The 26,220-nt window shown below is 39.7% G+C and overlaps 1 protein-coding gene and 1 pseudogene across 1 annotated transcript; one reads left to right on the forward strand and one right to left on the reverse strand.

Moving 5' to 3' along the window:
• The first annotated feature begins 1,477 nt into the window (after window positions 1-1,477).
• On the forward strand, window positions 1,478-18,308 carry LOC142842421 (uncharacterized). Its single transcript, XM_075959150.1, has 4 exons — window positions 1,478-1,559; window positions 15,555-15,681; window positions 15,876-15,936; window positions 17,136-18,308. The coding sequence occupies exons 1-4, from the start codon at window positions 1,557-1,559 to the stop codon at window positions 18,178-18,180; spliced, it is 1,236 nt and encodes a 411-aa protein (XP_075815265.1). The 5' UTR covers window positions 1,478-1,556; the 3' UTR covers window positions 18,181-18,308.
• Window positions 9,748-10,088, reverse strand: LOC142842420 (large ribosomal subunit protein eL36 pseudogene; annotated as a pseudogene).
• Window positions 18,309-26,220: the final 7,912 nt, after the last annotated feature.

Here is a 26,220-nt window from a genome sequence, read left to right on the forward strand (position 1 = left end):
CTGAACCTTGGTAAGACCAAAGAAGTTTTCCTGTGCAGCCTGTGAATGACAAGACTTTCCATTTTAATCCCATGAACCCCTCCTGTATAAGTCATGTACACCTCCCCCCACCAGCCAGCACTGTCCTTCCGCGTTTCTTAGTTTGTATATTGACACGAGGCATTTCTTTCCATAGCCCTGCCGGGAAATCATGACTTTCAGAGTTCACAGAGCTCACTCTGCCTCCTGAGTGATGAGATGATGATAGTAAAGGTGGTTTGCTTCCTTTTATTGTATATTTAGTTTAATTTTAAATTTTATTCAAGTGTTTCTGTGTGTGTGTGTGTATGAGAGAGACAGACAGACAGATAGATAGAACAGACACACAGAGAAAGAAGAGAGAGGTAGTTGAGTATAAAGTTATTCTCCACACACTTTCTAGGTCACATGTCAAAAGTTTTCATTATGAAAACAAAAGCCAATTAACAACTCTGTACTTTTTCTTTATTTGCTTGTTTGTTGGTTTGTTCGTCCATTCGATCATACTTCTGAACACATATTTGCTTACTTTATTTATTTACACTGGAAGAGTTGAGTTAGAATTAAGAATCAGTACAGAACGAGAATGGTAGGTAGGAAGGTATCCTGGGAAAAGAGTAAGACATCGTGACATTCCCTTTTGGAAGAAAACATTCTTCTGGGAACAGGTCCAGAATAAGACAAGACACCTTAGTTTCAAGTGCTGCCTGCTTCCCACAAGTCCTTTCCCCAAAGTCAGGCATTTAGATTTGCAAGGGTCTCCCTTCATTCCCTTTTGAGGAACTTCAGGCCCTGACATTAACATTTGACTGGGGCCTATTTGCAAGGTCAATACTAGCTACACTACTCCTCCAGGGACCAGAAGCCACACCCCAGTTCACTGCTGCTCGCAGCCAGTGGAATTCATTCTCAGATCCTGCAGCCTCTTCAGGACACAGACCATTTCTTTTAGAAATCCCTTCCCCACATATGTCAGATAAATAAATACTCACCAGCAGAAGTTCAAGAGCAGATTCTCAAAAATTTGCTTGATTTTTTTTTTACTCGAGACAGGGTTTCTCTGTGTAGCATTGCTAGCTGTCTGGCCTTGAACACACAGAGACCTGCCTGCCTTCTTGTGGAGTTTTGGGGTTACAGCCTTGTGCCTCCACTAACCAGTTCATTTCTTATTTTTAATGCCAGGTTCTTTAGTTTAATTTTAGTTAATTTTCTGAAATTGTATGCTTCCTTTTAAAAACCGAACCCACTGATTTACATTAGCAAGAGACTTGCTGTTGAATTTGGCATAAATTTCCAGCCAATCTGGGGCAAGTCTGTCTTTAGATTAGAAGCCAGTCCTGGACCAGGGTGCTGAGTCCCTTCCGCTAACCTGGTCCCGTCACTCAGAACTCACCAGCCAATCAGAGCCTCCAGTTGACTCTCAAGTCAGATGGGAGGGTTCTTCCGGGAGCCAGACTTCCGTTCAGGTTCAGCCCCCTCGAGCACTGTGTCTGGGGCTCTGCTGTGGGCAGGGAGTCTGTCAGCTTGGCGGCTGCACCATGGTGAGTGAGGGGTTGCTCTACACAGACGGGAGGAGTAGCCGGGCTTGGCGAGGAGGGGCCGCTGTCCGTAAACTAGGCGGAGCGGCCGCTGAGGCTCCAGGCTGGTGTGGTAGCCGGGTGGGAGTCTGCAGACAGACACAGAGTTTAGCGTCTTCCTCCATCAGTAGTCCTAACCTTGCAGCTCTCCTGGCAGCCTCTAAATCCCTTCACTGCCCGGGCTGTGTCTGCACAGAGCAGAGCGTCGGGAGCCGCAGATGGTGGTGTCTGTCATGTTTATACCGTCGCCTGTGGAGTGAGATCACCACATTCGCCAAACGCGGAGACTCCTGGTCTCTCCTGGGTCTTCAGAAGTTCTGCACTTTTAACATTTAGGTTTGGGATCCGTCTGTAGTCAATTTCCTGTAGCTTGTAAACGGATTCTCCAGTGTAGAGCTGCGCTCCACTACTAAACTGTGATGCAGACGAGTATAGCTGATAATAGAATTAATGGTATAAGGATTTACTGGTTCTTAGGAGACATTAAGTCACACAAAGTAAATTTAAGTGATGGTGGGCTGCATCCCAAATATCCAAAGATGAGTAGCATGCACACCATACCTGTTAGAGATTAGTAACATGAGGTGCAAATGTTCAGCAGGATTAATCAGCCATTAAGCTACATTCCTATAACAAATGAGACAACCATGATTTACAACCAGCCAGAAGACCCACTTCTCCATCAAAGGCCTCTGACCTGCTGCTCTAGGGCCATTACGGGGGTCACAACCTTGTGTGCCAGGAGAATATAACAATTCTAAACAGCTGCATTTTTCAGCTCTTAGGACAGCAGTTTAGATTCTGTCCCCTGTGCTGATTGAGGTGGACTTGAATATTGTCTGCAGCCCCACAGGGCATTGCCCTTGCTTCCTCCTGGCTAACCATCCTACATTCTTGATTACAAGTATGCTGCACCACCGAGCTCTAAAATTACCAGTTTGAGTCATACACTGGGCCTGTCCATTGCAGTAACAATAAAAGGATTTGCATGTGGAGCATGGCTTCTCCCTTCAGACCAGAAAAGGAGGAATGGTGTACTGTGTACACTGCAGGGGGTAAACACACTGGACAAGCTAGATCTTAGACTTGAATTTAAAGCCATGAGCTGCAGTAGTGTCCATTACAAAGAAGGACACAGTGATGGGGCACAGAGATTGACTTTCTGTGTGATTCCCATCATACATTAATTCCTTCCTTGTGAATGAAGACAGACACTTGTGGGTGTATAGTTTAGGGAGGAGAGCTTGAACTCCTAAGTATTTAGTTTCCAATTAGTGAACTCTCCCATGCAGATATGTCCAATCCTGGTTGACATAGTGAAGTCAGCTCAGATGTTTGTGACACAGGCAATTGGCTGTAACTCCATGTGTCAGCTTACAGCACTCAGCAGCTAACATTTTACATGGGACAAAGTCATGCATTCTCTTATTAATGGCATTCTCCCTACCAGGGAAGTGCCTACTCTATTTCAAAGTCAGTGTAACTGAGTGTTCAATTATTTTTTATAATTTTAAGAAGTCAATTACTGGGGCTGGAGAGGTAGCTCAGGGGTTAAGAGCATTGCCTGCTCTTCCAAAGGTCCTGAGTTCAATTCTCAGCAATCTCATGGTGGCTCACAATCATCTGTAATGAGATCTGATGTCCTCTTCTGGCCCACAGACAGACGCACAGACAGACTATTGTATACATAACAAAATAAATAAATAAATATTAAAAACAAATCATTTATTGGTTATCATTTTTTAGATTTCATTTTCTCCAAGGCGTGACTGCTATAATCTGTTTCTATTTTCCAATGTGTCCCAGTTTTTGAATTTCATTCCATTTTTAAGTGCTGTTTATTTATCCATCTATTTCTTTTTTTTTTATTCATCTATTTCTTTATAGCAGTGATTCTCAACCTGGTGGGCCATGACTCCTTTTTGGTGATCAAATGAACCTATCACAATACTGGCCTAAGACCATTAGAAAGTATGAATATTTATATTATAATTCATAACGGTAGCGAAAATATAGTTATTTTGTAGCATGAAAATAATTTTATAGGTGGGGAGATCACTACATCAAGAGTAACTGTATTAAAGAGTCACAACACTAGGAAGATTGAGAACGACTGGTTTAGATTAATGTCTCCTGTAGCTCAGGTTTGCATCCTACTATGTAACTGAGAATTGCTGTGAACACCCAATCCTGCCTCTGCTACCTAGTGCTGGAAAGACAGTCCTGCATAGCCTATCAGGCTGGACCTTGACTGGTCGGTGTGAAGGAGAAATAGATCAGTGAATGAGTATCCTCCAATTTCTGGAGATTTTATTGTGAATTTAGGAGTGAAGTGGGAGCCGTGTAAGAATTGAGTTCACTGACAAACTGTAAAGCCAGTGTAGTCACAACAGACAAAGGATGGGCAAGAAGGAGAGTAAAAGCTTTCCTGTTGTGACTGTAGTTGCCATTAGCTGTGAGTAGTGAGGTGATCAATTTTAGATGTTCCATAAATGTCCTGTCTGGCCATTTCATGGGTCCACAGACCACACACAGGACCTGGTGCCTTGAAGGATGAACAGGAAGTGCTCTGGGAGAATGGAAGATTTTATTAAATTACAAATTTCCCAGATTAGGTGCTTGTCCGCCTATAGTGTGTAAGGACAAACCTGGAGGATGTTTGCTTTCTGAGACATTCTATCTCTGCTCACCCAGTGGGGTAACTACTAATGTCTTGAAGCCCAGCTGGGTGGTCCTAGAGGGACTCTGGTTGGCAATTAGGAGCACCAGAGGTAGTTTACAGGTTCTTTCCAGGATTCTCTTGTTTTGCTCTCAGGAGCTGTAAGGAGGACCAAAAGCCATGCCATGGTGAATGTAGGAGCCACTGTCCCCAGACCAGGAAGAGCAGGTTGGCTGAGCTGTCAGAGGTGCTTGGACAGGGATGAACCACGAGTCAGACAGGTTCTATTGTTCTTCTTGGTGACCTTGGTAGTGGCCTTGGGCCTCTGATCTTTATCGAGAGTGGGGGAGATTATGAGCTTGTAATATTGTTGCCTCACACTGTGTAACTGAGAATTGCTTTGAAAACCTATTCCTGTCTCTGCTGCCCAGTGCTGGGTAGATGGTCCTTCAACTTCTTCAGGACTGGATCTTGACTGGTCAGTGGGAAGGAAAAATAAAGCAGCTAAAGAGAGACCTCCAGTCTCTCTGACTTTCAGTGTATTATTGTAGATGAAGAGGGTGAGTACATAGGTCAGGCTTGAAGCTGGTAGATTCACAGTGTAGAAAGGGAGAGACAGGACAGTGGCTGAGAACTTTCCTATTTTAACAGTAGTTGAGATTACCAATGCAGAACCAAACAATCAATTTTAGGTTCTCCACCAATGTCCTGATGGTCATTTTTTGATTTCCACATATTGGGCAATAAAGAATTGGATAAAGAACTGAACTTATCATGAGACCAAATTGCTATAGTTACAGCAGTTCAACCAAAATAGATTTGAGTAAAATGTGGCCCTGCCTAACAGGAATGTTATTTTACTGGTTTTAAATATACACCTTGAGACAAAAGGGTTTGAGAAGTCTTTGATCTGCTCTAATATTATCCCTTGTTTCTGAAGCACATGGCCTTATATCTTGTGTCAACTTTTCAAAATAATTTTTTGAGATTATAACTATATCATACCCACATTCTCTTTCCTGTCCCCAAGCCTTACTATGACCCCTTAATATCTTCTAATTCATGCCCCATTTTTCTTTAACAAGAGTTGTAATTGTGACTTGTGTTTGGCTGCAGGATTTCCCAGGTATGAGGCAATAGGTTTGCTGCACTGCACATTGAATGTGTAATGGAGTGTGCATACAAAGGATCACGTGCTCTGGATGAGGGACAGGGTATGGTCTAGGAAAGTGGATGAATGTGTACTGAAATACAGACTTTCTGGACTTGGGCCCTGTCTACTGGGCTGGAAGGGCAGAGCAGGAAGTACAGTGCTGTCTGAGTCATTTTATCTCTAATCACCCATTAGGAGAGCTCATAATATTCTGATGTCCATCAGGGTGGCCTTAGCCAGTGAGGGACTCTGGAAAGTCTTAGCAATCAGGAATAATAGTGGCAGGTGGCTGGCAGGTTCTTTCCAGGATTCTTCTCTACTTTTGTTGTAATTGTTGTAAGGAAGACCACAAGCTATGCCATAGTGAGTGTAGGGTGTTCAGAGAAGGTCTGTTGGTCTGTCATTTCTGCTGCGATTTGGATGGACCATGTGCCAGACTGTGGTTCTATTGCTCTATGTAATGACCCGGGCACTGCTCCTTGTCCTCTGAGCCTCGCTCTCTATGGATTTCCTGGGGAGAGGGAGACTCTGCAGCACTGGCATGGTAGGATATTATGCTTGTGATGTCACTGTCCAGTGTACACACAGAATCATGCTTTTGGTCTACAGTGGGAAGACAGATTTGAAAACTGATAATCTGGTTTCTTGAAGTTCTGAATATTGCAGTCTACTTTCAAGTTTGTCTTATACATGTTTCAAGTAGTTTTAAAGCTGGTAGAACTACAGTGATGTTGATTTAGCAATGAATGATTTAAATGTTCCTAACTTTCTGCTGCCACCAGCTGCAATGGTGTGATTCATGGATGTTTAGTTCCACAGGACAAAGGGAGTTTCTTAGGTGCAGAGGTGTCAGGAGCCATCTCCCCCTAAAAATCATTTATGTCAGGAGTCATCTCCCCCTAAAAATCATTGCAGGAATCATTGCCCTGAAAGGTTTGCAAAGAGTTCCACACCCTAACAATTGCTCTATTGATAGAACCTACCCCACACCCAATTATCTGTTAATAGAGAGCTATCTGTCAGGGAAACCCACCTCACATTCCAAACTATCTAGAGAACCAGGTGTGTCAACTCTTGACTTCCTGACCAAGGCTTAGTGACCTGACCGATTGTAGCCTCCTGGCCTACGTGACCGACGTGGACCATGCTGCAAGAGCCTGTGCCCCTGCCCCCCCAAATTCCTCATCCTATATAAGCTGTAACCATACTCTAATAAACGAAGGCTTTGACAAGGGAACTTTGCTTGGCCTCCTTCCTCTTTTCCCACCCATACCTTCCAGATAGTGCCTCTCCGGGACCCTGGAATAACTGACCCTGCCAGGCGGGTTACACCCCTAGACTGAGTAACCTGCCAAGGCGGTCTACAGTGTGTATATGCTGTTGGGCAGGTAGATAGGGCAAAGTCTATATCTTGTGCTATAATCCATGTGACAGGAAGCAAAAATTATTCTATATTGTTTTGGGAATGGGCATCAGTGGGGCTGGGTTTACCTGAAAACACAAGGAGGACTAAAGGACTGCAGAGCCATAGCAGGAGATCATCTCTTTGCAGAGAGGGATCTAGAGCATGGGGTCTCTCTGGAAGAAATACCAGTAGCTGGAGGGTCAGAAACAACATTTAAGGATCACTTTGAGGTAATTTTGTGAAAATTGTGAAGTCTTTATTTATTTAATTTCTATACACATAGAATCATAGGTAGCTGGATAACATTGGTCAAGATCACACGTTTCCTGACTAAATTTCCTTTGGCCTTTTGATTAATAGCTGACTATATTTTCCCGCCTTTGTTCTTGACTTTCTCTCCATTCTCTTTATTCTTTCCCAAATATCCTACACATTCTTGATTGATCACCTTTGTGGTAATATTTTCTCCCCGAGACAGGGTTTTTCTGTTTCTTTGGAGCCTGTCCTGGGACTTGCTCTGTAGACCAGACTGGCTTCAAACTCACAGAGATCCTCCTGACTCTTCCTTCTGAGTGCTGGAATTTAAGGTGTGTTCCTCCACCACCACCCACAAAGAAGTTATATTATGGCAGCCTGTGTACTATTTTTTCATAATCCTAATTGATTACTCTGTGTGCTTCCAATACGAATGTAGCTTTGTAATCAGTTTTTTTTCTGTTATAAATTGTTGGGAATTGTCATTGTACTGTATTCATTTATGGTGCAAATTTAACATACACATCATCTCAATGTTGATGCATCATGTTTCCAAGGATCATTTATTTACTTCTTTATTTATTTAGGTTTTGTTGCTCTTGTTGTTAATCTGTGAGAGACTTTGGTTAATTGGATAAAAGGTATTTGGATGTTGACAGGTGGCTCAGCACATATTCATTTTGGAGGTGACCTGAGTTCAGATACCTGTACTTAAATTGTGAGGCTCATAACTCTATCATTTCAGATCCAGGGTATCTTAAACCCTCTTTTTTTGTGTTACTCGTATACATATGGAAGACATTCTCACTCTGGCATAAACATATGCAAAAAATAGCAATAAACTTGTTTTCAAAAGTGTTTGTTACTTATAAAGCAATTAGAGTAAAACAAGTTGCTTTAGGTGTGCATTGATTCTTTAAAAAAAATCAGTCATCTTGCATTTTGTTTTAAAATGATTTCATTTCCTCACTCTGATTGCAGACGTACAGGCAGTCATCAATCAGGGGGAGCAAAATGGTGTCTAGGTGATCCTAACAGACATACTTTTCTTTATTATAGATAGTGAGATGTTTTTTAGTAGTCAAAATTATTTTCTACAAAGTTAAGACATGAGAAGGTTTCAAGTGAATCTTTCCAATTTTGGGGGAACAACCCTCCTCAACCGGCTCTTCTCTATTATTGGTATAAGATAAAGAACTGAAGTGTATAGGATGAGTGCTGGTCAGTGATTTCTTAGAGTTTGATCTTGGTTAGCATCTTGTAGTTTTATTTAAAGGACCATATTGTGTCTGTGTGTTTTGTTTGTCAGTGCCACCCTTCTATGTTATTGATTTTATTAATCGTTATTGAAGTATATTACTCATTTTCTGGAAAATAATGGATTCACCAATTTTGTTTTCAGGTTTCTCATGTTATGAGTTCCTTGAGTGTTTATTGGTGTGGGAAGTTTCTGTGGAGAGACACTTTTAGTTTTCTCGTCTTTATCTTAGATGTTTGCCTCTTTCCATTTCCTGGCATATCTATCTTCATGTTTGTGTTTTTGCTGCTTAAAATTCGAAGGGCAATGTACTAATCACATTTAAAAACTTCTTTTATATTACTGTCTCTTTCTTCTAATTAGCCTCAGCTATCAGCATGACATAGCTTAGAGTGATCTGAGAAAATACCAATTGAGAGTATGCCTAGATCAGAATACCTGATTAAGGTATCTGAGAGAGATTGTGTTGATTTCGATTGATATAGGAAGACTCTTCCACTGAGTTGGCAATATCTCTGAACAAGCAGCTCTGATAGGAGAGCTAGTTGAGCATAAGACAGAGACAAAGCAAGAGGGAAATCCCGAAAACAATGGTTCCACATATTTTGCCTTTAGTTATTAGCTTGATTGTCTATCCTAAGATGTCATAAGGAGGAATTGTGAAATAGGGCTAACAGCCAAATAAGCATGTTCATTACCTGAGTTGCTTTTGATTGCATAATTTAATAACAGCAACAGAGAAGAAAGAACAAAAATGGGACTCAAAGGGGATTTTGTTGCTGCAACCTGGGAATGTTGACTCTGAGAAGAATGCTGAAGATATCAGAACACTGGACAAAGATCATAATCAGCTGGTCTGGTAGAACCTAGAAGATGGGAATGTTGAGAGTAATGACAGATAGTGGAGGTCAAGGTCATAGGATTTTAGTGGGCAGTAGGCTCTTCAGGGAACCATGCACTTTGCCCAACCTAACTGGCTTGAGAGACCTGTATCATAGGTTTTTCATGTTAAAGTCCATGGTTCCTGGGTCACAATATACCTCCCAGTTCCTGACAGACTGTTGCATTCCCTTAGGCAGTAAGCATTCAGGCTGATTTCTGCACTTTGTATGATCCCTAAGTAGTCAAGGAATCATGAATGCTTAACAGGACAATTGAACTTAGACATTAATCTTGTGTATGCTGTATAGCTTCTAAACATCATTATATCCTGGTGTAGACAGAGATTGCTTTTCATTTCCCAAATGTCCAGACTTGTAATAATTATACAGAAATTGTATTAATTATAAGACTGCATATTCAATAGCTTAGGCTTCTTATTAAGTAATTTTCCCATCCTTTCTTTTTTGTTTTTTTTGTTTTTTGGTTTTTTGGTTTTTTTTTTTTCCGCTACAGCAATGTTTATTGAGAACGGGGAGGGGCTCAGTCCTTCTTGGCCTCCGCCTTCCTCATAGAGGCCAGCAAGTTGCTCAGCTCCTCCCGCTTCCTCTTGGCGCGTATGTGCATGCCCACCCGCTTCTTGGTGAACTTGAGCGCGTGCTTGTCCTTGGATACCTTGAGCAGCTCCATGGCGCACCGCTCATAGGGCGCGAAGCTGCACACCTCCCGGATCACGTCCCGCACGAACTTGGTGTGCTTTGTGAGGCGCCCGCTCTGCCGGCTGTGCCTCGGCTGGCTTATGTTCTTCGTCACCTTGTGGCCCTTGTTGAGGTCCACGGCCATGGGGTAGCGCAGGGCCATGGCTGCTCCTCTCCGATGGCGGCCGCGACCGTAATTTTCCCATCTTAAATTAAGCCATTTTTTATCAGTCTGTGTATTGCCACATGGCTGTGGCCTGCCAGTAAGGTTTCTTCCAGCATTTGTCTCCTTCAGTGGCTACATGTCATCTCCCTCACTCTGCCTTCTTTTCTCTATCTCTTATTCGAATTCCCACCTTGTTCTATTCTGTGTTGCCATAGGCTCAAAGCAGTTTTTTTGTATTAACCAATGGGAATAAAACATATTCACAACATACAGAGGGGAATTCCATAACATCCTGGAAGCTACAAGAGTGTTGATCCTAGAAATTGCCTTTATCTTCTATATTTGATAAAGACAAAGTCTGAGTGTCCTCAATAAAACAGTCATAGCCTTGTCTTGTTGTGGCCTTTCTAGCCCAAGTCTGACTTCATTCCTTGTGGCACCATCAGGTGATCTTAGCTTGGTACACAAGCACAGGTGCTTAGACGACTTCATGAAAAAAATTATCTATAGATCATTTGTGTGATATTTTTGTTCTAATCTTTCTTATTCTCTCCTTGTCCTGAAAAAGACCTTAGGCAGAATTAGAGAGGTATAAACTGATTTCCTATACAAAATACTGCTTCTATTGGATGGTTATTACTGATGACTCATTCAGGTCTACAGTGAACAAAAACAAGAAGAAAAAGATGACGAGTGTAGCTGCAAGTTTTCCCTCCCATCTTCCAGCTCCCAAATAACCACTCAGAGGCTTATATTAATTACAAATATTTGGCCAATGACTCAGACTAATACTAGCTAATTCTTACAATTAAATTAACCAATATTTTGTATATATTTGCTACCTGATTCATGACTTGTTACCTCACATCTTGTTCTGCCTGCAGCTCTTGGAGTTTCCTTGACTTCACCTTCTTTCTCTCTGTATTTGTTTGGATTTCCTAGCTAGCTATATTCTGTCCTGTCATAGGCTAAAACAGCTTTATTCATCAACCAAAGAAAGCAACACATATTTTCAGCATTCAAAGGGACATCGCACATCAGAAAAGTGTGTTTTGTTAAGAAAAACAATACTAGGTAGTTTCAGATGACAGTCCAGTGGTTAAAAGGATGCAGAGTTTGTCAACTATTTTAGCACCATTAAAGGGAAGAGTCTGGCTGTACATTTGAAGCCTAGGAACATGTTCCATATGTAAGACTGCATCTAACTAAGCCCTTAATTCTTGGAAGGAGTACACAAAGTAATTCCTTGTCCCAGGAGCAACATCATATAGAACTTGCAGCAAATTTGGTCCAAGCTTGGTAGAGTCCATCAAATCTTGTCAGGATTACCTATGTCATACTGATTCAGAAAACAAGAAAAATGCAAAATATAAAGGTCATGGATTCTTCTTTTGTGATCAGGTCATCAGTATTTTGCCCATCTATGTTTGGCAGAGTCAGAGCCCCAGTGAAGAAGAGATTGTGAGAGTTCATTACAGGAAGTGGTGGAGATGAAGCTGGGTCACATTTTAGACCACAGGATGTTGAGATACCCAAGCTATGGGACATCTGCCATGGAGAAGTGCATAGGGGTGTGGAAGTAGTAAGAGTGAGCTATATGAGAGGTTGCAGTGTGTTGTTTGATATTTTGATCTTATTTAGATCAAAAGCCTGTTTGGGGTCAGAAAACAGAGCTTAGCTATTTACTGACAAAAAGATGTCATAGTGTAGAAGGAGTGGTAGGCTACATTCCCCATGCCTGGCCACCCACATTACTAGCTTTACACCTGAAATAACACACCAATTGTATTTTTTTTTTTTTTTTTGGTTTTCCGAGACAGGGTTTCTCTGTGGATTTGGAGCCTGACCTGGAACTAGCTCTGTAGACCAGGCTGGTGTCGAACTCACAGAGATCTGCATGCCTCTGCCTCCCTGGGATTAAAGGCGTGCGCCACCATCGCCCGGCTAACCATTATGTGGTTGCCAGGAATGAATCGAACTTCTGACCCATGGAAGGGCAGCCAAAGCTCTTAACCACTGAGCTATCTCTCCAGCTCTTTTTTTTTTTTGTTTTGATTTTTGAGACACGGTTTCTCTGTAGTTTTTGGTGCCTGTCCTGGAACTAACTCTCATAGACCAAGCTGGCCTCGAACTCACAAAGATCCTCCTGCCTCTGCCTGCCAAGTGCTGGGATTAAAAGTGTGTGCCACCACTGTCCAGCCAAATTGTATTCTTTTAAACACTGCCCAGCCCATTAGTTCTAGCCTCTTACTGGCTAATTCTCACATCTTGATTAACCCATTTCTAATAATCTGTGTAGCACCATGAGGTGGTGGCTTACTGAGAAAGATCACAATCTGTGCCCATTTTGGAGAGGAGAGCTATAGCGTCTGCCTCACTTCCCTGTTCCCAGCAGTCTGTTCTGTCTACTCCACCCACATATGTTCTGACCTTTCTTTATTAATTAACCAATGAAAGCAACAGATAGACAGATGACCCTCCTCCATCATCATAGAGGTTTGGAGGACAGTGGATAGATAGGAGACAAGAAGTAGTAAGGTTGGGCTGAGAGAGGATCTTGGCCTTTTTTGGATAGAAGAATGGAAGAGAAAGATTCACTGGTGGTTTTTCCAGTTTCTTTGATCTTTTAGGTTTTCAGTCCTGATATCTGACTCCCAACTTTTATTGATAAAGATTAATTAGTTAATGTTGCATCTGTTCCCCTAAAATTTATGCGTAATAAACATAAAGGGGTACTCAAGACCCCTAGATATAAATTGTACAGTAGTTTATTAACTTTAATTTTTTAATGCTAATGAAAAGAAAATGGCAGCTGTGGAGAAAGTTAAAAGTTATAACCTTTTATTTTTTATTTAGACAAAAGGGTAAATGTTGTGGAACATTAGTTGAAGATGTTTCACATCCATTTATGCTGTGGAACGTTTGTTTAATGATGCAAGAGTGTGTTGCATTCCTTTATATTGCATTTTTTAACTCTGTGTAGCTGTGTTACTTTGCCTGCATAAAACACCTGATTGGTCTAATAAAGATCTGAATGGCCAATAGCTAGGCAGGAGAGGGATAGGTTGGGATGGCAGGCAGAGAGAATAAATAAAAGGAGAAAGAGAGAAGGACTGAGGACCAAGAAGAGAAATAGGAGAATGTCAGGGACTAGACACCCTGCTTCACAGTTACCTACAGAGTAGGAAGTAAAGAAAGGTATATAGAATAAAGATAAAACCCCAAAGGCAAAAAGTAGATAGAATAATTTAAATTAAGTAAAGCTGACAAGAACCAAGCTAAGGCTGGGCATTCATAGGTAAGAGTAATATTCCATGTGATTTATTTGGGAACTGGATGGTGTGCTTCCAAAAGAGCCAAAGAGTAAAAAAAACTAACTATAGGATGGATCATCTGTGGGACCATAACTGGTCCTCCAGAAAGAGTCAGAGTTTGTGCTGACAGCACAGCCCAGAAAGCCGGCATTTCAAAATGGTGCAGCTTTTTTTCTGCTACCTCTAAATCAGGAAAACCTCTCTTAAAGGTGCCAAAGCATGTCACCAGTAAGCAAAGCCCATTTGGGGAAAGAAATGTAGCTAAACTTCATTTTTTTAGTGTCTAAAATTCTTTTCCAAGCTCTCTAAGATTGTAAGTGGATATTAGTTGGCTGCGTGGTCATGTTTATTATGGCAAACTGCTTGTTGGTTCCCAGCTGCTCAGCCCGAAAACAATCACACAGAATCTGTATTAATTAAATCACTGCTTAGCTCATTGGCTCTAGCTACTTATTGGCTAACTCTTACATGTTAATTTAATCAATTTCTATCAATCTGTGTATTGCAATGTGGGTATAACTTACAAGATAAAGTTCTCAGCATCTGTCTTCTGCAGGGCTACATGACTTCTCTCTGACTCCGCCTTCTTTCTCTCTGCATTCAGCTTAGTTTTCCCAACCCACCTTAGAGTTGTCCTATAGCTCTGTTATAGGCCCAAAGCAGTTTCTTTATTAACCAATGATAATCACAGCATACAGATTGGAATCCCACAATATGAGTTTCTATAGCCTCAACCCATTTTCTGTTCTTTGTGCCTACTGTGTTGTGGTTGAAACTAATCAGTCAGCTTTCTGTCATTACTTCCCCACCATCATAAACTCTATCACTAAATCACATAAGGTTGAGTAGAACTAGCTGCTATTTGGTGCTAAGGTTGTTTGGTAGCCTACTGTTTTTATTTTTGTTGATTTATTTTTGAAGACATGGTTTGTCTATGTAGCCCTAGCTGTCCTGAAAGTAGCTCTATATACCTACCAGTTTGGCTTCAAACTCAGAGTACCTCTTTACTCTGACTCCATAGTGCTGAGATTAAAGGTGGGCCAGCATTCCTGACTTTTCTGTTTTTATATTGTTTTTATCAAGCATATGCTATTGTAGTGAATATCACCCATATCTTAAATTTTAAATTTTACAGAGGGTATCATTATCTTTCCCTGGATGGCATGTATTCATGACATTAATATTACCTGTGCCTTCTGAGTCATTGGATTGCAGGTGCATAACCTTCTTTCTCCTTGTTTTGTTTGTTTTGAATTTTTATCTTATAAAGAATATTTTACCTGTATGCATGGTTATGCACCATGTGAGTACCTGGTCCTTCCTTACATTGATCAAAAGATGGTACTAGAAACATTGCACTTGGAGTACTGCATAGTTATTATCCCCCATGGAAGTCATTGGTACCAAGACCAGCAGGACTCTTTACTGTTGAGCCATCTTTCCTGCTCTGTGTTGATTATGTGTAATCAGCATATAAATTGCTATTGTTTTCATTTGTCCATTCGTAACTTTTCAAACACACAGTGCCTTTTAGTCAAATCTTATTTATGTTGCAGTTTAAATTGGGGCACTTCAGGTTTCTGGTAGATGAATAAAGAGTTGATGTGAATGCCTAACTTTTGTAGAAACTTCAGCAAAAACCTGTGTGTTATTCCTAACTTTTATGTTTGTTTGATTGATTTTTATCATGTGAAAGAGGTATTTAACATGTATTTCTGGCTGCCCTAGAAGTGATTGCATGGACTAGGCTGGTATTCAACTCAGAGGCAGATAAATATTCATGCCTCAGCCTTCTGAGTACACGGATTAGAGGAATGATTCAATGCATCCAGCTTTTTCATCTTATGTTTCTTTTTTGTAGTCAGAAATTAATCATTCATACAATTTCTCTTATCTGTACTCTGTACTGTTGAACTGTTTATGCATCTTTCATTGTTGGGTAGTAGGCATTTCTCTTGCAAGGTGATATCCCATTCAAATGGTTCAGAAATGACAATGGTGAACTTCGGGATCAGTTTGCTTCTAAAGTGACTTGGTGATAAATTATGATGTCTTTGTCATGGAATAAGTATGGGGAGCACCAGAATCATATGACTATACTGTCAAAGAAGTATACATTTACAGTGTTGTCAAATCATGCTTTCTGTTGTACACATGTATGGGATATTTTAGAATGCAGTGACCTATGATGACGTACATGTCGACTTGACTTGGGAAGAATGGACTTTGCTGAATCCTTCCCAGAAGTGTCTCTACAAAGATGTGATGGTAGAGACCTACATAAACCTCACTACTATAGGTAAGACTGAATTATCTTTCATGTTTCAAATAAGGGGACAAGTGTTCATTGGTTAATGATGTTCTTTTGTAATATGATTGAGAAAGAAGAATGGGTAAAGAAATCAGGCATGGTTCTAAGTTTTGCTTATATGGTAACTAAATTTTTTACAATTTTTAATATATATCATACATTTTTCTGTCACTATATTTTAGGATATAATTGGGAAGACCATAATATTGAACAATATTTTCAAAGTTCTAGAAGACATGAAAGGTAACTTCCATGTATAAGCTCATACAAATGTACCCCTGAAGAATTTATAATGTATCCTTTATGTTTTCAACCAAAACAACAATGTAACAAAGTGCATTGATGATTATTAAAATTATCACAAAATCATATACCTTAATTTCAGATAGGTGAACTGCATTTGCAAGTCATTCTTTTAAGAAAGAAGTAAGGAAATGATGTCTTAACCTATATTTCCATTTCAATCATGATACAATGAGAGCTATCCTGTAAAATTGTCAGTGCATTTATTTCATATTATTCATATTATAAAAGATGTACATGTTGAAAACATAAGTATATCTCTGAAACTCTCTATTACATTAATATTCCATAGAAAAGGTAGTTTATCCCATATACTTGTGATTGTGTTCAGTTTGGTGAGGGGGCAGTTAGAGTCCCAAATCAAGGGCAGCTGTCCTGGAGAGGCCTCAATCCATTTACCAAAAGTCTATGAGGACAGAAAGTCAAACTGTGAACTCAATGTGGAAGCTTGACATTTGTTATTCTTCCTTTATTAAGTATATCATATGTTCCTCTGGATACAAGCCACATGAGCATAGTGAAGTGAAGAAATATAACATACCTCTCTCTCGGAACAAATAGAAGATATATAGCAGTCCCCATGTTGAGTATACTTGTTGAATTTGATGTACAGGTATACAAGTCATTGTTTTCCTAGTCTCATTGTTAATATATCAACAAGCTCACATTTCAGAAAAGCACCATGAGTACTAGGACTGTGTAAAATCTTCTGTTTGTCCTAGTACACTTAGCAAATGTAATTTCACTCACAGTATAGGAAACATTATGAATGCAATAAGAGTAGTAAAGCTCTGAGTTTTTTCAGTTCTCTTCAAATACATGAAAATTCTCATACAGAAAAAAAGTTTCTGGAAATGTAAACCATGTAATAAAGGCTGTTATCAGTTATCCTCAAAGATGAAAAGCAAGCCTTAATGAAGGGGAAAAACAAGATTGTAAACATGGTGATAAAACTTCAACATATAATTCTTCTTTAAAATAGACTAAATTGTAAAATTAATTTATACAGATAAAAATATTCAACAATGTATTAAATGTAGTAATGCTTTCACATGTACCATTATCATTGTAGGGATGAAAAAAGTCAAAATTTCTGCATATACTCAATGTCTTAAAGCCTTTGCATGTCGTCTTCACAGGCATGAAAAAACACACACTAGATTGAAACCTTATGAAGAAAATGAGTATGGTAAAGCTTTTTCATATCACAGTCATCTTCAAATGCATAAAAGATCATACACCGGGGAGAAACCCTATGAATGTAACAAGTGTTGCAAAACCTTTACACGTCACCATACTCTTCAAATGCATAAAAGAACACATACTGGAGAGAAGCCCTATGAATGTAATCAGTGTGGTAAAGCCTTCGCTAGGCAAGACCATCTTCAATCTCATGAAAGAAGCCATACTGGAGAGAAACCCTATGAATGTAATCAGTGTGGCAAAGGCTTTGCATATCACAGTACTCTCCGAAAGCATAAAAGAACCCATACTGGAGAGAAACCCTATGAATGTAATCAGTGTGGTAAAGCCTTTGTATGTCACAGTTATCTCCAAAAACATAAAAGAACCCATACTGGAGAGAAACCCTATGAATGTACTCAGTGTGGTAAAGCCTACACACGGCAAGACCATCTTCACACTCATGAAAGAAGCCATAATGAAGAGAAACCTTATGAATGTAATCAGTGTGGTAAAGCCTTTGTATGTCACAGTTATCTCCGAAAGCATAAAAGAAACCATACTGGAGAGAAACCCTATGAATGTACTCAGTGTGGTAAAGCCTACACACGGCAAGACCATCTTCAAACTCATGAAAGAAGCCATAATGAAGAGAAACCTTATGAATGTAATCAGTGTGGTAAAGCCTTTGTATGTCACAGTTATCTCCGAAAGCATATAAGAAACCATACTGGAGAGAAACCCTATGAATGTAATCAGTGTGGTAAAGCTTTCGCATATTCCAGTAGTCTCCAAGATCATGAAACAAGCCATACTGGAGTGAAACCCTATGAATGTACTCAGTGTGGCAAAGCCTTTGCATATCCCAGTAGTCTCCGAAAACATAAAAGAACCCATACTGGAGAAAAACTGTATGAATGTAATCAGTGTGGTGAAGCCTTTGCACAGCACATTCATCTACAAAGACATGAAAGTAGCCATGTTGGAGAGAAAACCCTATAAAAGTAATCAGTGTGGTAAAGCCTTTGTTTGTCACAGTAGTCTCCAAACACATGAAAGAACACATACTGGAGAGAAACCCTATGAATATAATCAATGTGGTAAAGCCTTTGCATGTATAGTGATCTCTGAAAACATAGGGGAAACCATACTTGATAGAAACATCACGTATGTAATTATTGTGCTAAACGTTTTAAAGACATTAACTAACACATGCTAGAGATAAACCCTATGAATGTAATGAGTGTGGTAAAGCCTTTGCACTTCACAGGACTCTTCAAGTGCATAAAAGATCACACACTGGAGATAAACTCTATGAATGTCATCAGTATGGTAAAGCCTTTGAATGTATGAATAATCTAAGTCATGAGAAAAATCATACTGCATAGAAACTCTTTGAATGTATTCAGTATGATAAAGTTTTATACTTTATATAGGAATAAAACTTTTTGTGTGCAGTAATCTGTTAAAATCTTTGTATATTACAATAGACAATGACTACCTGAAAAAGATACTGAGGACTTTTTATTATAAAGTGTTTGGTAAGATCTTCAGTCAAAACACTTATAATCACATACACAGTGATTTGAGTTTCCTTTCTGTATGCTGTGAATATATTTTGTTACCATTGTTAATAAAGAAGCTGCTTTGGTCCTATAGCAGGGCAGAATAGAGCAAGGCAGGAATTCCAAGCAGAGATAGAGGAGAAAAGAAAGTGGAGTCAGACTCCATGTATCTGCTGAAGGAGACAGATGCCCTGGAACCTTACTGGTAAATCACAAGTCTTGTGATAAGATACAAAATACTAGGAATGGGGTAATTTAAGATGTCAGTATTAGTTAATAAGAATCTCAAGCCAATAGGCCAAGCACTGTTAATTAGTATAGTTTCTGTGTGATTATTTTGATTCTCTATAGCCAGGAATGAACAAGAATCTTCTGCCTACAACACAAGACTATTTCTTCTGTAGAAATAAATTTGACAGTGTTAACAATCTTTTCTAGCATTATGATGTCCTTTTTATATTGTTTGTACTTCAAAACTCATGGTAAAATGAATTTATGGATTTATCAAGCCCTATGTGTAGGGTAAATGGGCCAGCCAAAGAAACACATCCTGACACTGAAACCAGAGCCAGTGAAATATATAATTTTGACTCTGAACCTGGAGCCAAAGAAATACATCCTGACTCTAAGACCAAGACAAAGAAACACACTTTGTTCCTGAATCCAGAGCCAATAAAAGAAACACCTGACCCTGAAACCAATCTCAAAATGTTATAAGGGGCCAGTGAAAGAACACACTTTGGCCCTGAAACAAGATCCAAAAATAATTCTACCCTTGACCACCTGAGCACAAAACCAGCTAATCCCTAAGCTCCAGATCTACCAACACCTGAGCATAATATCCAGCCAACCTCTGCTTTGTTCAAGGTCAGGTATTGACATCTAAACAATTCCCACCCTGAGAATCTTCTCCCTGGGAAATCTCTGCCCCTAAGAATTCCTATATAAGCTTTGTACATGTTCAGTTGGCATCTGCCCATTTCTGCCCTGGCAGAGGCAGTCCTCCTGGATTCTTCCCTTCCAAATAAATTTCTTGAATGAGTTTTGGGTGAAGACCTTTCTCTGGAGTGATCAGAAACTTTGTAGTGTATTTGAACAGAGAAGCTTTGGTCACCTCTGCTGGCAAACCCCCTTAAAGGAGCAGAGCAGAAGTAGCAACTCTTCACCAGAGACTGCAACATTTCTGCAACAGTTTCCCATCAACTCCAGTGAAGCTGCGAAGTAACAAATTGGGCTGAAGCTGAGATAAAAATTGACATCACTTTTAGGAAACTTCCTAATCTGGTGGAACAGAGAAGCAACTGGACAACTCTGCTAGGAAACTCCCTTAGTGAATTGGAACAGAACAGCAATGGATGTCTCTGCTTTGAAGCTCTCTTAGCAGAGTGAAGCATGTCCCAGCTGTGATGGCTTTATTTTATAGGGTAGCAGTATTGCTACATCTTTTAGGGGAACAATTTGGACTGGAACACAGCCTCGTGTATAGCTGGACTTCCCAATAGTCATATGTCAGGGACCATTTTTGACAAGTATACCACTTACCAGAGTAGGAGCATGGCGATTAGAATGAAAATAATAAACAGAAGCATAGGGCAGCATCAGGAGGTAGTTCCAGTGAATACTGTAAATGCCTGTGTAATATTTTTCATATACTTTTTAAAGAAGATTTATTCATTGTGCATACAGTATTCTGCCTACATGCATGCCTGCAGGCTGAAAAAAAGCACCAGATCTCATTACAGATGGATGTAACCCACCATGTGGTTGCTGGGAATTGAACTCAGGACCTTCAGTTGAGCCGGTAGTGCTCTTAATCACTGAGCCCTCTCTCCTGCCCCAATACATCAGGGGGAAGAACAAAAGACTGCTTTAACATAATGCAAAAGACTAGAACAGTTACTTGCTTCAATACTTTGAGCCATCAAGTCCTCGATCATTGAAAAGAATATTCTGTTATTCAGGCAGTGAACCCTCTCTAGACCAAGTATCCTAAAGGCAGTCATTCCCTAGGTCAAACTCTTAATTCAAAAGAAGTAGCAGAAGTATGTCTGGATTCGTTCACCTTTGCTCAAGGGGGAGTGGATTTACCAGTATGGGCTCTCTTAAAGTCCAAAACGCAAAGCAACCAGACTTTAGGTCAGGGTGTGTAGCCACACCTATTAACAATTTTCAACAACCTCAAACTCTGACTTTCAGATAAGGCGGAAATGGGTTCATGGTTTTGGGCCTCCACAAGGATACCTTTTCACCTCATAGTTTTAGGTATCCAATACACTTTCCCTTCACAACTGTAGGTATGGCCTTACTCCTAATAATCAGGGTACCTTTTTCTTCAGAGCCCTAGGTATCAGGCTACCTTCCCTCCACAGCTTCAGTTATAGCCAGACTTCTCACAGTCAGGATTCCTTTCTCTTTATACCTATGGGTATCCAGTGTACTTTCCCAGCTGTAGGTATGTCCTGACATGACAGTGAGGGTATCTTTCTCTTCAGGGCTATAACAGGATACCTTTTCTCCAGTTTCAGGTATATTCTGACTTTCTAACAGTCAGGATAGCTTTCCTGTCAGCTGTAGATATCCAAGATTGTAGTTGGAGCCTGCTCAGCCAGTTTCTGTAGCCATCTAGACCCAAATAGTCACACAGAAAATATATTAATTACAACACTGTTTGGCCTGTTATCTCAAGATTCTTATTGTCCAATTCTTACATCTTAAATTAACCCATTTCTGTTCATCTCAACACAAGGTGGGGGGTTATCAGTAAGGTTCTCTTCTGGCACCTTTCTGCTTCAACAATTACATTGCATCTCTTTTACTCCACCTATTCTCTCCATATATCTCATCCAGCCTGACTATATTCTGCCCTATTGTAGGCCAAAGCAACTTCTTTATTAACCAATGGCAGTAAAACATGTTCACAGGATACGGAGTGGAATCCCACATCACAGGATACCTTCCCTTCAGAATTTTAGGTATAACGTGACTTCTGATTAGCAGTGTTGAAGGGAGGTGGCTTGTTTGGTTCCCAGCCACCCAGCTAGCTTAGGTCTAAATAACAACACAAATACTGTATTAATTAAATCACTGCTTGGCCCATTAGCTCTGGCTTCTTATTGGATAACTTCTTTTTTTTTTTTTTTTTTGGTTTTTCAAGACAGGGTTTCTCTGTGGCTTTGGAGCCTGTCCTGGAACTAGCTCTGTAGACCAGGCTGGTCTCAGACTCACAGAGATCTGCCTGCCTCTGCCTCCCAAGTGCTGGGATTAAAGGCGTGCGCCACCATCGCCCGGTTCCTTATTGGCTAACTCTTACATATTAATTTAACCCATTTCTATTAATCTGTGTATGGCCATGTGGCTGTGACTTTCTGAGTAAAAATCCCAGCATGTGTCTCTGGCAGCTCCATGGCATCTCTCTTACTGTGCCCTTCCTCCTAGCATTCAGTTCAGTTTTCCCTGCCTACTTAAGTTCTGCCCTATCAACAGGCCAAGGCAGTTTTTTAATTCATTAATGGTAATCACAGCACACAGAGGGGAATCCCACATCAAATCTGTGTATCTTTCTCCACATAGCTGTAGATATCCAGACTACCTTCATTTCATAATTGTAGGTATGCCCTGACTCTTCTGCCTGTCAGGATAACTTTCCCTTTAAGCTGTAACACTTGCACTATGAATTGAAATAATGTAACCCTTTTACATTTTATATTTCTCTTCAATTAAATGGAATCACTGATTCAGGTATGAAACTTTATTGATTTATATTAGTTCCTTTTCTGTTGTCGTGATATTATGTCTAGATCAACTTATAAAAATTAATTTGGCCTTTGGTTCCAGTGGGATACAGGATCACCATGAAAATGAGTGACAGGAGCCCAGGCAGTTTGGATGCTCACCTTACTAGACCGGGATGGAGGTGGGTGGTCCTTGGACTTCCCACAGGGCAGGGAACCCTGATTGCTCTTCGAGCTGATGAGGGAGGGGGACTTGATTGGGGAAGGGGGAAAGAAATGAGAGGCGGTGGCGGGGAGGAGGCAGAAATCTTTAATAAATAAATTAATTAAAAAGAAAAGAAAGTGAGTGACACCACAGCTGGGCAGTGGTGGTGAATACTTTTAATCCCACACCCAGGAGGCAGAGGCAGGTGATTCTCTGAGTTTGAGCTCAGCCTGGTCTACAAGAGCTAGTCCTAGGACAGATTTCAAAGTTACACTTTCTCAAAAAAAAATTATGGCTACAAGTGTCTAACTTGACAGCTAAAACAGGAAGCTAAGAACTCAAATCCTTAACCTACAGCATGAAGCAGAGAGTGTAAACTAGAAATGCCTACTCCCAGTGACTTATTTCCTTCAGCAGGACAGCATTTTATAAGTCTTCCCAAATGATTCCATTAACTTAGAAGTCTTGATTTCTCATACTTCAAGCCTACCTGATTGCTTCATGATGAGGAAAAGCTCTGTAAGCCATTAGCTGCATTAACACCTGTATTATAGGAATGAATTCTTACAAGAGAGAAACTTTCATGAGTGAAAATGTTTAAAGAGTTGTTTTGATTGTGATTATGTGGTTTCAGTGTGTCTTTCTGTGGGTATGTGAATGTGCATGCTTGTTTCTGATAATATTAGATCCTAGGATTTTAAAGCAGAAATTACTTGAAGTTGTCAAAAATCAGACCTTGGTCCTGGGAGTGAACATTTCCTACTGCCCAGCCATTTTTCTAGTGCTTTAAATATTTTAAAGCCTAAGTGTTTCAATTCAAAGTCAGGAAATAGGGATTAAACTCATACTGAAGAAAACTGTTTCCCTGAAAATGATTTTATAAAGACTTTAGACATCACAGTTGTCTTCAGCTTCAAGAAAAAAGTAATGTTTTATTTATTTTTCATCATAGCCTTGATGGAAGTAAACACCGTGTTCACTGAAGACTGATAGTACAGATCACTGCATTGTAGTTTCTGTATTGAAACATTAGATGTAGATACTAAAGTGTGCTCAATGTGTGACAAATCCCTTTAGTGAAGTTTATTTTGTGGTCCTTATATTTCTTCTGTGATTTTTGTTAATCTATTGTGTTTTTACTTATTGATAGGTATTTTTCTACTATAATGTGTAGAATGGTATCCCCATAATCTAAGAGGTCCATTGTTTCTTTAAATATCAGGCAGTGTGTGATCATACTTTTCAAGTAAGAGTGTCTATGAAGTGGTGGTGGGTTGTTGCTCCTGGTTTTGTTTTTCATATTTTTACAACTTCTCAAATTCCCTTGAGATTTTCTTATTTCTTATTCAGTTTTGCTTAGATGTTAGTAATGATTCAGGGATACATTTGAACTCATGATCCTCATGTGTCTACCTCCTGAGTAGAAGTCTAAGTGTAGATGATGTACTCCCAACATTTGCTGTTCTGTCAACACAATTTCACAATGTTAATGTTAAAATGCTTAATAGAAGAGAATATAAAAAACATTAATGATCTTGTGTGTATTCAAAAACAGTTTTTGTTTATCTGGTAGAGATTTAATAAAGTAGGATAATCATCATTCAACTGTGTATCTCATACCGTAGCTTGATGTTTTATGTGTGTGTGTGTATACATATATATTGAAGTTCCATGCTTCCCTCATCCCCATTAGTTAACCATTAGCATTTTAGCTTGAAGAATTGCCTTCTAAGGAAATTATGCAGAGATGTCAGGGAATGTAATGGCACTAAGACTTATTTTGTAACAAAGATTTATGGTGTGTGTGTGTGTGTGTGTGTGTGTGTGTGTGTGTGTGTGTGTGTGCAATGTGATTATCTGTTTGTAGGACCAATGCAGATATGTGGAGACCAGAGGACAACTTTGCAGTTTCTACTTTTGGTCCTCTTAATATGATGATCAAGGTTAACTTTCCATCCTTGCACACCACAGACCTTTCCCATGGAGCTATTTCACTGGTCCTAAAATAAGATTATTAGGAATATTGTAATAGTAAACTCTTATCTTCTTTTCAGATTGTAAACTTAATTTCATATGAGGATGGAGAAACACAGTATAATTTGAATAATAAATCCTCTTTGCATAGGAAAATATTTATATGATTATGCATCTTTTTAATTTGTTTAACCTGGGCACTAAACATCTGTTTATAACACTTTCTCAAAAACCATGATATAATGCCAAAAAATGCCTCTTTCATTAAAATTGGTTGCTGATAAGCCTGGTGACCTGTGTTCTATCTCTGGATGATCCATATTGCTCCTACAGGTTTTTTCTTTTATTTCTAAACTTGGGCAGTGGCATATGCACACTCCTACATACATAAATGATTTTTAATCCTGGATGAGTGCAGTTGAGGTCACTTGTAGTCAAATGAATTCCTAAGTTTCATCATTAAACTCACATAGGGGAAGAAAATAATAGACACCTGAGAGTTGTCTTCTCAGTGCTACATACACATGGCACAGGTGTATACACAGACACACAGTTCAAACATTCTTACATGCATAAAGTTAATAAAGCAAAGAAAATAACCCAATTATTGTACACATATTAGATGGTTGCACATTTCCATTATAGAATTTCAAGAAATATTAATGTTCGTCGGAACAATGATGGTCCTTTTTCAGCCATACTTTATCCTTTTATTCTCTGATTCAATGATAAGTCATGTAAAAACATACCTCAAATGAACCTAGAGGTGTATGGCTAAAATCCCAGCACTTGCAGGATTGTGTTGGGCCAATGTCTGAGACTGTGGCCATGTCGGTGCCCATAGTGAATTCCATTGCAGCTATGGATTTGTGGACATACCCTGTGTCAGAAATTCCAAAACTACAATCTTATCTCAAATTTTGGAACTTTTCCTAATATAATGTGGTTGGACTCTGACTGGTTTCAACAAAAGCTTTTGTTATCTTACATCAAGAGAACTGTGTTAACAATGAAACTCAGAAGGTGAGGTATAGAAATCCAATGAATGATTTGACAACCAACAAGAGGGGACTTTCCTCACCTTCAAGTGATAGGAGACAGAAGGAATAGTAGCTCATCTTCATCTTCAGCATTATTATGACCTGGAGAGTTGGCTCAGTAGTGCTGCTCCTCTTGGATACCAAAGTTTAATTCTGGCACTTATATCTGATTCTTCAGAACTACTTGTATTTCCTGGTCCTGGAGATCTGCTGCATTCTTCTGGCCTCCTAGGGAATCAGATATGTAAATGGTGGAAAGACAGATGATTATATATTGTTAAAAAGGGTTTTCTTCATGTGGCTATTATCTTAGAAAAGGAGAAAATTTAATTCAAGTGTGCAAGTTTTGCCAGTGAGTATGGCAATGGCATTTCAGGAACCAGTACTGACTGGAAGATGCTGTCTGATCCCCTATGACTGGAGGTACAGGCAGTTGTGAGCTGTCTTTTGAGTACTGGGAATCAAAAGTCAGGCCCTGTGGGTGAACAGCCAGTGTTTTAAGTGTTGAGCCTTCTATTCAGACCCAT

Source organism: Microtus pennsylvanicus, unplaced genomic scaffold (genome assembly GCF_037038515.1).
Source record: "Microtus pennsylvanicus isolate mMicPen1 unplaced genomic scaffold, mMicPen1.hap1 Scaffold_76, whole genome shotgun sequence".
NCBI classification, from domain to species: Eukaryota; Metazoa; Chordata; class Mammalia; order Rodentia; family Cricetidae; genus Microtus; species Microtus pennsylvanicus.